The sequence below is a fragment of the Artemia sp. Qi Xiang Cuo genome, chromosome 5 (genome assembly GCF_049724085.1).
Source record: "Artemia sp. Qi Xiang Cuo chromosome 5, ASM4972408v1, whole genome shotgun sequence".
Classification (NCBI taxonomy): domain Eukaryota; kingdom Metazoa; phylum Arthropoda; class Branchiopoda; order Anostraca; family Artemiidae; genus Artemia; species Artemia sp. Qi Xiang Cuo.
Genome location: NC_142798.1, coordinates 79,997,824 through 80,011,287, shown reverse-complemented (window position 1 = coordinate 80,011,287; position 13,464 = coordinate 79,997,824). Strand labels below are relative to the sequence as shown.

The following is a 13,464-nucleotide window of genomic DNA, read 5'->3' as shown; positions in this document are numbered from 1 at the left end:
CTTTTTACCGTTATTGTACGAATAATTTGTTGGGTTCACTGCTAGTTAGAGTTAAGTTTGATCCAAAAATCGTTTCAATACTATAGCCTATCGCCTTTTGTTTTTCGTAGGCTCGCCCACAAATATAGATTCGTTTATTCTTTACGGCTTTGGTAAGTAAAGAAATTAAAACACCGCCATTTGAAAATGTTTAAGTATTATTTTACTTTGTTTTTTCTGTGTGTTTCTGGAGCGTCATGAAAAGAAGCAGACAATATTCAGAAAACAATTTCAAATTTGGATTGTATTTCAAAGCACCCTAGTGGTTGTCTACCAACCATTATGACCATAGAGGATTTATACCTCTATTGCTATAGACCTTAGAAGCGTCATCTTTTAATCAAAGCATTTATCATATTTGAAGAGCGTAGTTATGTTATTTGTGTTCCGAGTCAAGTGATTCTTAAATAATCTTAAGAAAACGAAAATGTTCTGACAAGTTTTCTTGCGTTTAAATTAGTTTTAAAACTCAGCGACGAAATTTGAAGTCAATAGTAACTAATTTATATGAACTACGTTCTGGCATTGCCATTATACAGGAAACATAGCATGGGTTTCACCAATAAGTCGTGTTACATCTGTGAGGCTCCTTATTGAATAGACGAAAAGATATTGATCTTTTCGCACTTTCTTTCTTATGGACGGAACCAACGATCCACTGATCTGACTATTATTTTTGTCTTCCTGACACGAACGATATCGTAATCGGAAGCAAAGCATAAAACTAGGTATCCTGAGATGTCATCTGCTGAAAGGCAGATCTCTCATAATGAAGATCATGAGTACCACTACAAGAGTTTCAATTTGTTCACTATGGTAGAAGCAATTAGAAACGAAACAGCAGATCATAATCTGAAGAAGCTTCCTTATCTGTTTAGTGCCATCTAGTATCTCAAGAATATGTCAATGAGTTTGTACGTACCTCAAACTTGTCCAAACGGGTGGACAGGGTGGAACTTATAAGCTCTTGATTAAAGGGATGGAATTTATTACAAGTGCAATGATGAGCCGAATTTTTTCCCCAAGATGATCAGTATAAATTTTGTAATAAGAGCCATGGTGTAAGGACTGTTTTGGGTATAGAATGTAAAGCTAAAGAGAGGCTTTTGAGAGAGAGCTAAAGAGAGGCTGTACCAAATGATTTTTAATGCTGGGTTTGTTCCAGACCTATTCTGCACGGGGGTAATTACTCCTGTATTAAAGAAGGGAAAAGACGGGGGGCAGTGTTCTTCTTACCGCCTAATAACTGTCGCGCCTATACTGTGCAAGTTATTTGAATCGCTTGTTGTAAATAGCCTTAATGTTATATGTAACACGCTGGATAAATAATTTGGTTTCAAGAAGAGAATGAATAGAGAACACGCGCATTATTTGATAGCTATTTTGTTGATTTACGCCTATTATTCAAATGAGACTTTGTATTTTGCCAGTCATGATGTCGACCGCGCGTTTGACTCCGGTTTGCACTCTCAAATATTATTGTCAGCCTGGAAACGTGGCGTGGATAAGTCTATTATACGCGCACTGAGGAATATGTATAGTAATTTAAAAGCGCGTGTAAATGTACCTTGTGTTAATGCTCTAACCCTATCTTATAGTCTTATACCCGTAGAGAAGGGAATACGCCAAGGAGCACTTACTTCACCACCGCTTTTCAATAATAGTACTATTTCATCGCAAGAACCGGTTCAGTCTACATGTATCTTTAGAGGTCTCAATGTTTCGCTGATTGATTATGCCGACGACATTTTGAACGCGAGTAGAACACTTATAGGCATCGAAGAGACTTTCCGTGTTTTGAGTAAGGAGTATGGTAACATAGGTCTTTCTTTCAATCCCCAGAAGACTGAAGTTGTCGTATTTAATAGCCGCGTTAAAGATAGTGTACCAGTTGATGTTATTTTCGGTATTTATACGATTAAGTCTTCGTCTAAGATTATGTACCTTGGCCTTCCAATTTGTAGCGATCTTAAAGAAACCCACGATTGCCTTGTTTCGCTGTTTGCTGTCAAGACGCGCAGAGCTTTTGGAACTCTTGTTTCAACGAAGTGCCATTTAACCGTTCTCTACTCGCGAGAGTGCATAACGCTTTTGTTTGGCTACATGTGATAGCCCTATCTGCGTTTTGGAAAATATTTACTTCGTCTCATCACCACAATATTCGGTCTATTTTCTACAGATACGGCAAGTATCTGCTTCGTCTTCCAGTTTGGATGAGGAATTCGAATATATCTCTGAAGTATGGTATAGCCGACCCGCTCATAGCTGTACTGAATCGCCGTGTTCGATTTGCAAAGGCGTTTGAACCAAGCCACTCTTCATTATATGTTGCACTAACTTAAAATTTGTCTTTTTTTGTTTGTCGTAGTAATGTTCTTAATCTTGTTTTTCTGTAGTTGAGTTTTCTTTGGATATTTTGTTCTTATTTGTTGTTACTTTTTTTTCTTTTCTTGTACTCCATTTACAACATTTTGTATGTTTAATAATGGGTAGTAAAATAATAATAATAATGCATGAAATGCCCAGCTTTAAAGAAAAAAAAAATAATAAACTGTACATTGGGTCAACATTGATCTTATATGCCCACAGGGCATAGCTTAAAACCATTGCCCCGAGGGTTGTGGGGGAGTGTCCTCCTCAAAAAGATATATTCTATCTGGAAATCAACTTCGCTGAACAAAATGGTTATCTCTAAATTTTGATTGGATGTGCTTGGGGGAATGAGGGGCGTGGGGGGGGGGGGGCTAGTTGCCCTCCAATAACTTTCGACTAATAAAAAGAGCACTAGCCACTCCAATTTCCAATCGAATGAGCCGTTTTCGAAGTTTCTACGACAACTCCTTCGATACGAAGTGCCTGGGTATGGAGAAAAAATCAAAAATACATTGTGCCCACATCGTTCTTTACTTAGGCAGTGCTAGCGCGCTGCCTATGATATTCCATATCGATAATTATAAGTCAACTAACTATACTCAATAAGGAAACAACCAAAATCGGTTGTAAGAGGTGGGGCAATTTCCCAATGAAAAAAAGTAATAATAAGAAATCAAAATATTTTTAATGCATTAAAGGTTAATATTATACTGGTCAAAATCAAATGACCAAGTTTTAAATGGATCCGAAGACAAAGGGTGGTAAACACAGATGAGCCTATGTCTCAGTGCGAAGTTTTCTACTGTGGTATATTGCTCCTTCCTGTCGGTGGAAACGGTCCCCGACGCTTTCTTCTGCCTTAAAACTTAAAGCTCATACATTTAATCAGCAAGAATTTGTTTTATGGCTCTATCACCATTGCTATGGTCAGCCAGGATTTACCAATAGGCCCACTAGGCCCGGGCCTCAGCCCAGGATATACCAATAGGCCCGGCCTAGAGGTGCACAATGCCAGGGGGAGCAACAAATTATCACTGCGTGAATTTTTTTTCTTAATAAAAATTTGACTGATATGACTTATCGTCAAAGTACCAGGTGCACTCCGCCGGCACCCCTCCTATTCACAGAAAAGTGATTTTAAAATAGCACAGGAATTCCACGGCCACTTATAAACTGTCAGATGTCTACCAAGAATGGCAGCTGAGGATTTGGCATTACCCCTCTTCCATTATTTTTAGCTCATAAGTTGCGTTCTATTCAGTGCTTCCACTATCCCTGAATTTCCCCGAAAATCTCGCAAAAACGGAATGGCAGAACACAAGGGCTAGAAGCGTCAAAGCATTAAATCCAGCCCTGGCTATGGTATTTGTCATTTGCTTTCATAATGTTTCATAACGTTCATTACGTTTGACTACAGTCAGGGGCGGATCCAGGATTTTTTTTAGGGGGGGGGGCGCAAATTAGGTTGATCCGAATTTTTTTTCGGAGGGAGGTTGCAAAATAGGTTGATCCGATAAATTTGCGTTAGGAGCGAGTTTAATTAACGCAAAATCGAGTTAATTATTTAAATTACACTACTTTAGACTACGCTAGGGGGCGCTCCCCCCTCTGGATCCGCCACTGACTATAGTGTCACAAATGCAGTTTAAGGTAGCCCTTACGCTTAATTTCTCCTTAAGGTGGGCTGGAGCCTAGAAGTCCCTTTCTTGATGAAATTTGAAAGTGTGAGCCTATGAATACGCTTTCATTTGTCTTTTTGATCCTACTCCTGAAAAATTTGTCCTTCTATCACCATCGTTTATTAGCGTTGCTGTACAATTAAATAACCAAGCTTAAGCAACAAAACATCTTTTCTATGTCGTAAATATGGGCGTCGTTTAGAGAGGGGGGAAGGGGAGGCAGTTGTCCCCCCTAATATTTTGGAGAAAACATTATTATATAGCCCATGGCCCTTGAATATCCGGATATGGACCCCTCTTGCCCCTCTCCTCCAATCAAATGCTGGGGCTAAATGGAGCGTTGAATAAACAATATTAGATCATATAAAGCCAGCCTGCTCCATATTCAAAGTTACGGGTTCAGTAACTTACTTAATTACACTGCATAAGCAATCAATAATGATAGTGAAATTATCAACATCGTTTTAAATTGTCTGGCGTGTGGCTAAAAGACCTCGTCATGGTCAAGGTTTCAATTTGAACCAAGGAAGTGCCTTTACTTCCTAACCACAGAACTAGGGCAGGAATCACCTGAAATTCTAAATGATGTATTGTCGGCTGCATAAATTCCTGTCAAACTACTAATCTTTAGACGGAAACTTAGGTGTTTCAATCCCTAAATTCAACCCGTAACCTTCAACCTGTGATAGTACACTCGTAGAGGATAAATTTTATACAAATTGTCCATGTTAAAGGAATTTAGTAATTAATTTTCCCAAAAAGCATGCCCTAGGAGTTAAAAAAGAGCTAGCAATGATAATGTAAGTAATAATAATAAGTTAATACCCTCTCTGCATACAAAATGCATTAAGAAGAGAATGAAGATAGAAAAAGAAAAGCTTAAAAAGAAAAAAAAGGGATTTTTAACCGGGGACACACACATTTGTCAACAAGACAAAAAAACAAAAACAAAAAAAACGGACATTATGATATAGATCACATCAGAGAAAGATAATTAAACGGAAAATACACTGCTGATACGGATTGAACTATGAATCCAGCAACTGAGGAATCCATTTTCTCGAATTTATTTCCGTTCGGAAACGGAAAATCTCTTCAAATAGGAACCAGGAAGAAAACGTAAAGACAAAAAACGCAGTATAAAGCCGATTAAGCGTGTTCTTGTCAAAATAAACCTTTACTCTGAAGAGAACTTCCTCATAGGACTTCTTCAATTTGCCCTTCAATGCCTCAAAAATGAGTATTCATACAAAAATCCAAGTATCGTCATGTCCTATTTTTTTAATGCTCAACCCGGAGCCATCATTTTTTTCCTACGGTAGGGTATCGCCTGTAGAAATGTCCAAAGGAAGAAAGCATATGAAAAAAGGCCATTCTCACCCTTCCCCTGACTGCATATGAAATAAAACCCCAGATCAGTGTGAACCTATTTGTGTACCGGTAAGCACATCATAAATATAAAAATAATGAGCATAATATAGTCTAAGAAGTTGACTAGTCTGTTTCTCTTATGCATTTTCGTACGCAAAATTTTTTGTTGTTACTTTTCTTCGTTGTATTCCTCTTAATGCAGTCCGTAAATAGCGACGAAGACCACACTACCTTTCCATCATAAACAATAAGTAGAAACAACGGGGATTTTTTTTTTATACAAGACAGTGGAACTTGAACTTGTCGTTCCACTGTCTTGTATAAAAAAAAAATTCCCCGTTGTTTCTACTTATTGTTTAATGCAGTCCATTTTGTACACAGGATTTGAATGATCAATTTGTATTTAAAATATAGCTGCCTTCTGCGTTTCATTAGTATACCATTCAAATGAACAAAAAACAAAACAAAAAAAAATCTTCGTATCCTGAATTATTGGCTCTGTTAGGCACATTTTCAATTGCCAGCAGGGCCACTACTAATCTACCAATTATTGTTTGGAGCCCTATTCCCCCTTGCTATTCCACTTTCATCTTCCCACGCATTCAATTGTAAACAAAACGACTATTTGATTTCAAATAAAAGCGATCGTTACTTTTCTTTTCCATTCTTTTTTCTTCTAGCTTTCGGCAAATTTTTCATATATATCCAATCAGACCCTCCTGCCCTTTTCATGTTCTTTATGGTTTCACTTTAAACACTAAATACTTAATAATAATAAAAAAAATTGTTACAAACGAAAGTAAAGAGCAACATTAAGACTCAAAACGAACAGAAATTATTCTGTATGTGAGGTGGCTGCCCCTTCCTCAACCCTCGCTCTTTACGCTAAAGTTTTAAAGTTCTTTAAAAATACTTGTCATTCAGAATCAATGTCCATTGTGTTTGAGTAGTCTTTCCAAAGAATCAGGACAAAAAGTCAAACCTTAGCGTAGAGAGCGAGAGCCGAGGAAGGGGTAGCCCCCTTGTATACAAAATAATTTCTGTTCGTCTTAAGTTATAATGTTACTCTTTACTCTCAATTGAAAAAACTTGTTTTCATTTTGATTTCTAACCGTTTTTCAAATGATGCCAGGAAATCCCCCCCTCCTCGTAATATTTCTCCTGGGAAATTCTCCCCGGAGCCTTTCCTCCCCATGTAAATTCACCCAGCCAGAAATACTCCCCTCCCCACAAAAATTACCTCAAAAAATTTCCGTATATTTTCCACTAACAAATATTACGTGTGAACAACACGGGGAAATTGTATAACTTACTGCTCTTACCCCAGGGACTATAGAGGGTGTGTCATCACCAAAAGCACAGTTTTTAGACCTTTTAACTATGCTGAATCAAATAACTATCTTAAAGTTTTGATCAAATATCTTTGAAGAAAAAATGGACGTTCTAGGATCATTGGTTTGATACGATTACCCCTGGGGAAAAAAATACAAATAAAGACGCATTCTTCTGGCAAAAAGATAAATAAAAAAAAAACACAAAATTCTACATTTTAGTAGATAAGAACTTAAAACCTATCTATGGTGTGATTTTCATTAAGATCGCTATAATTTTGAGACCCCCCCCCTTTTAGAAAGTATGCAAATTTTCTCAGGCTCATAGCTTTTGATGGGTAACATTAAACTTAATAAATTTTATTAATTTGGAATCAGCATAAAAAAATTCTCTTCATGGATCTAGTGTTATCAAAATTCCGTTCTTTAGAGTTTCAGCTACTGTTTGATCGAGCCGCCCTTTCATTACCACAGTGCTCCTTCGCTAAATGATTGTTGTTCAAAAAGAAAATTGTGGACTTTTGGAAAAATCTGGGTCCGCTGCAATAGTATGCGAATTTGGGGAAGAAAGGTGGGCAATGGCCTCCTCGATATAGAAAATTACCTTTTCCGTGATTTTTACTTAAAAAAACACAAAACTGCCCCCTCCCGCCTAAGGTATGAAAAATATATTTTTCGGAATCTTTATTAAAGAATTGAAAAATACTTGTCCCCCCACATTTTTATGAATTGGCGCCCCCTGCTCTAACCCAGGTAAAAATTTAAATTTACAGATTGAACAACCGCTAATTTTGCCTGAAATTATAATTATTGAAGCTTAAAAATGACTGCCATAAATATCCTCCAAATCTTTAGAAGCTCCTCCGTGGAATTGTTCACTCTGCACCATCCGGTTTACATCTCTAAATGTCATCTATTCCTGCTTACGGGGTACACTTCTGCCACACTGCGCCTAATTATGTCACGCATGGTATGTGCCACCTTGTGCACAATTTTCGAAAATGGGCATCCCCAAGTGCTACTTCTATCAAGATCCTATCTTTTTGTAGTTATGATCCAACTATTGTAATTTAACAGTAAATTTAATGTTAAGTAAAGTGATTTTGCTTTGTTTTCTTATTTTAGCAATCTGTGAAAATTTTATGCTAATGAAAATGTGTGTCAAATCATTATTATAGGGGAGGGGGGGGGGTCGCAATAGCCAGCTTTTTTTGGAATAGGTGGACTTCAGAATCCATATATAAGGGGGGAGGGGAAAGACGCAACATTATATAATAAAGTGGGTACAAACAAGGCCGTATCCAGGAGGATGGAGTTAGGGGGTTTGAACCCACCCCTGAAATGTTTGTCTGACTCGTAAAAACCGTAACAAAAATGCACATAAACAAATTTTGTATCCGATTTCTGAAGTTTTTTGTGTACCCCCCCCCCCCCCATTTCTTTTTAGTAAAACCCCCTCCGAAAAAAAATCCTGGGTACGGCCTTGGCTACAAATTCATAATAAGGTTTCTTATCATTGCTTCCATGCCTTAGGACTTATCATCAGGTCTCATTTTTTTTTTCCTTTTTTTTTTGAATATCTAACATCACGATCGACATGTGTGAAAATCCTATAAGAAAAAAGGTCCAAGTCTAATTGCAATAGTCTAATGAAAAACTGATTTTGGTCGTCAATGTGGAGCGGAATTGTCAGGTCACAAAGATATATTGCTTGCAGAAAAACTGCAAATGCATCACAGACTTGAGTTGTTAGACTTGACTTGAGTCCCGTCCGGTCTTGTGGCTTCTTCTCTTCTGAGCAAATGATGAATGTAGCGACGGTAGTTCGATCTATCTGGCGCTAGGCGACGTAGCTGGAGGGGGTTATGAGCTGGGAAGTTGTCGGTCCATTTCTGTCGCGGCCTCAGGGGACCAGCTGTAGAATAACGGTTACTGATTTTTTGTATGGATATTTTCTTTGCTTCTACAAAAATATTCCGATTTCAAGAGGCCTGCTACCTAATTTTTGAAAATAAGAAATGAAAGCATTACCTTTCAGGCATCTTAATCAAAGGTAATATTCGTTTTTTATACATTTTGATCCTTAGGAGAGAAGGGGAAAATCACCCCTATTCCCCTTGCAAGTCCCTTCATATGGCCACGCCTTGTGTGCGGTTTTTTATTCACATAATGGAGAGGGAATGCATAAATGAAAATGAAACCTTGAAATTACATTTTAGTTGAATATAGAGGTGAAACGGAGACACTGGAAATGTTTCAAGCCTATAAAAACAAAGTAAATTTCTAAGGCATTTAAAATGAGCTCCCATATTCTTTTGTGTTATAAAACAATCGACAGAGCTAAGTAAACCAATAATCATAATTAAATGACAAGAAAACAGTCAACAAAATAAAAATCTTCAAAACTTCTTGATCTGTTTTAGGTATTTTGACTCAAAAAAAAATTTTTCTTAGAAGAAAAACCATATATTCCTAAAAGATCAAAACTTTCTTGTTCGCACGACAAAAATTTGTTAGAGAAATTATTCAAATGCCAAAGCCTTTTTTTGCTTGACGGATTCGTTTAAATTTGAGTGAAAATTGAATCAAAGCCCATAGGAAGGAGGGCAAAGATGATTTTTTTACAATGGGAAGGGGGTCAAAACACAACATAAGCGCATGTTTATGCTACTATAATTTAATTTTTCGTGTGTTTAGGGGCTACTTCCTCATCCCCTCAATGTGTTTAGCCAGTTGATAAAAAAAAGAAAATGCGTAATTTTGAGGCACTTCACAGCACAATTTTTTTCCATTTTACATATACGCGAAATGAACGGACCTCCTCCGAACGGCATCGGACCTCCTCTCCCTTAAAAGTCACATGGAATCCTTTACTTCCGCCTTAAAAAAAGAGGCAAGGGCAGATCCGGGACCTTTTTAGGGGGGGGGGGCAAAATAGGTTGATCCGATAAACTTGCGTTAAGAGCAAATTTAATTAACGAAAAATTTCGTTAATTAAGTAAATTACACTACTTTTGACTACGTTAGTGAGGGCGCCCCCTGGATCCGCCTTTAAAAAGAGGTTGGTCCTTCTTTCTAAGCATTTATTGAAGCTCGTCACTTGGAGTTGTGGATCATGGCGTTATCAAACAGTTCGTGGTAGCAAATTGTAAGTAAGGAGCAGCCCCACTCAATAGTAATCGAAACTCTAAAAAAAAGGAATTTTGATACCAATAGATACGTAAAAATTTCATTTAGTTTTACCCATCAAAGTTACGCGCCTGAGAAAATTTGCCTTATTTTTGAAAAAAGGGGGAAACACCCCCTAAAAGTCATAGAACCTTAATGAAAATCACAACATCGGATTCAGCGTATCAGAGAACACTACTATAGAGGTTTCAATCTCCTATCTGCAAAAAAGAGGAATTTTGTATTTGTTGCCAGAAGAAAGATCACGGATGCGTGTTTATTTGTTTTTTCCAAGGGTGATCGTATCGACCCAGTAGTCTTAGAATATCGCGGGAGTGCTCATTCGAACGGCAATTTAAATTTCTAGTGCCATTTTTAAGTGACCAAAACATGGAGAGCAACTAGGCTACCCGATCAAAATTTTACCTGATAAAGTTACCCGATCAAAATTTTGAGATAGTCATTTTGTTCAGCATGGTCGAAAAATATAATAACTATGTCTTTGAGGATGACTTAATCTCCACAGTCTCCCCGGGGAAGGGCTGCAAGTTATGAACTCTACCCGATGTTTACATATAGTATTGGTTATTGGAAAGTATACATACGTTTTCAGGGGGGGGGGATTTTTTATGGTAGTGGAGGGGGGGGGGAGGTGGATCGGAGGTTACGTGAGAGTAACCTCCAATCCATGGAGGAAATTTTCGTGGAGGAAGGGATATTGCTATGAAGGGGGCGCCAGATTTTCCAGCACTATTTAAAAAACGATCAGAAACCAAATAAAAAAAAACAAGTTTGCAACTGAAGAATTTTCAACATCAGAACTCAAAACGAACACATACTATTACGTATATGATTGGCCTCACCCCTAGTCAATACCTCGCTCTTTACGCTAAAGTTTTTTTTAGTACTTTCATAAGAGCTATATATTCTAATTAACGGCCTTTTTGATTAAGGGGTAATTCTTAAAGAACTGGAAACAAAACTTGAACTTTAGCGTAAAGAGTGAGGTATTGACTAGGGGGGGGACCCCCATAATATACGTAATAAAAATATACGAATATAGAAGTTCGTTACGTAAGTTAATTCGTAAGTTACGTATATTTATTACTAATAAAAACTTTCGTAAATAAAATTAAACAACTTTCGAGAAAGTCATTTAGCCAAAAAAAGTAAAATTAATATGCAAATTTCGTTTTAATTATTCATGTTCGGTGAGCCAAAATCAAAACCTGCATTAGTTTAAAAACGTTCAGAAATTAAATAAAAAAAACAAGTTTATTTAACTGAAAGTAAGGAGCGACATTAAAACTTAAAACGAATAGAAATTATTCCGTATATGAAAGGGACTGTCCCCTCCTCAACGCCTCGCTCTTTACGCTAAAGTTTGACTCTGTCTCACAATTTTATTCTTCAAAACAATAAGAAACTTTAGCGTAAAGAGCGAGGCGTTGATGAAGGGACAGCCCCTTTCATATACGGGATAATTTCTGTTCGTTTTAAGTTTTAATGTCGCTCCTTACTTTCAGTTAAAAAAAGCTTGTTTTTTTTTTATTTAATAAAGCGTAAAAGTCCTTCGAAATATAGTTAATTAATTTTACATTGTCTCACAGGCTATGAAAAATATAGTATAAAAGACCTTTCTAATGGTTGATTTGTACACTAAGACAATCAAATTTAGCATCGACTCATGTAGCTAATATTTTTTTCTTTTTTTTCAGAAACTTTTAGGGGAAAGTATCTTCCTGGCTCGTCAATATTCCGATTTAAAAGATCAATCTGCCCAAGACCTCGTCAATGACGTTTCAAAAAAACAAGAAGAAAGCTTTGATTACTCCTTCTACACAGGAGCATTCACATTCGATACAACCCATTGGATTGGGCCAGAGGGATACATCTGCCCATCTGACGTAACATACGAAAGACCTTTAAGGGCTGTAAATGCAAATGGTGAATGGAGAGTGATTGTTAACGACCCCAGTCACTGCACACAGACCCAACGGGTAGAAATTTGTAGAAACCCAGAAGGAGCTTGTCGGCTGCTAGCACCTTGCTACAAAAGCCGCTGCATTCAGAAGTTTGCATCCCACAGGATTTTATCTTTTGACCCCTGTCACCCAGAGAAGGGTTTGTTTATTGATAGTTTCAGACTTCCTTCTGCCTGCTCGTGTCATATACCTAGCTTGCACTAGTCAAATAAATTTTATATTTTATTTTTGAAATAAATTTGTAATGTAGATATTAAGCTATAATTCTCCTAGAAATTGCAGTCCAAAACAGGCCAGAATCCCCCCCCCCCCCCTTTGCGTACACGTCTATGGCAAAGCTCTTTAATGAGAATACACGACAATAAACATATTCAGATAAAAACTTTAAAACTAGTGCTCAAAGAACTAAGGACATCAAAATAAAGCATTTCCATCTTAGCTCTATTCCTATCTGAAAATCACAATTTTCAGGACAAGGAATAAGTGAAGTTGAAGAGGTGATGTTCGGTTGCGAGAAGATCGATCAACAGGACAGCTTCACACATCTAGGTAGTTATATTATTAAAGACGGTGGGTGCCGTTAAGATCTTATAAATAGAATAGCTGATGGCCCAGGGTGTTTTTTCGAAGTTGAAAAAAAAATTGGAAGAATAGGAAGATAAGCCTGTGGACCAAGATTAGATTTTTGGAAGCCACAGTGATGACAGAAATAAAGTATGGTTCTGAAGTATAGACACTCCGAAAATATTTTATCATTCATTAAAGACATTTTTTTGCACTTTCATTGATAAAATTGAAGAAAAAAAAAAACCATTTGCCATTTTGCCCCCCTCTACGTTTTTATGAGTTTTTATCCCTATTCATAAGTTCAAACATTAATAGCAAGCTAAAACCTAAATAAGAAAACGATGTTTAAAGAATTTATATAATAAAAAACAACTTTATTTAAAAACAGTATTTATTATATATCAACTCTGAAACCCTTAAAATATAATCCCTGAATTTCAAGCAAATTCAGAAACTCCTTGCCATAACACTGCCTCAGACAAACTGGATAATAAGAGATAGGGTTTAAAGCACAAATGCTAACTAAAAACAGAAGAAGAAGAATAAACGCTTCACAAGCACAAATGAGTTATAAATGAGAACATTTATTGACTATCGCCTATACCGTCAGCCCTCTTTTCATAGTGGCTTTTTTACTCCTTCTATTTTAAAAGCAAAAAAATCAAAAATCGAATAATGAATCATCACCTAAAACCAGTTACCACAGGTAAGAAATATTTTTCAGGTTCCCGGTGGTACATGGTAAGAATACCTCTCACGTGGGGGATCGGGGTTCGACCCCCCCCCCCCGGATAGATTTCGTCCTGTGGTGGCGCTGTGGGTTTTATCTTAAATATTTTCCAGTCTGAAGTTCATCGTAAGTTGAAGAAAAAGTTGAACAATACTAAGGAATTGCATACAAATCGAGGGATACACAGTGTTTTCTAGCAAATAGATTGTTGTATTTTTTGA

The 13,464-nt window shown here is 37.0% G+C and overlaps 1 protein-coding gene across 1 annotated transcript in view; it reads left to right on the top strand.

The window, feature by feature from the left end:
- The window catches only part of LOC148952589 (uncharacterized), a 33,225-nt gene extending 21,028 nt beyond the window's left edge, over positions 1-12,197 (top strand). Inside the window, exon 3 of the mRNA XM_089089967.1 lies at positions 11,680-12,197. Coding sequence (XP_088946093.1) covers positions 11,680-12,150 — 471 coding nt within the window. The 3' untranslated portion in view covers positions 12,151-12,197. The remainder of the gene's footprint in view (positions 1-11,679) is intronic.
- The last annotated feature ends 1,267 nt before the right edge of the window (positions 12,198-13,464 follow it).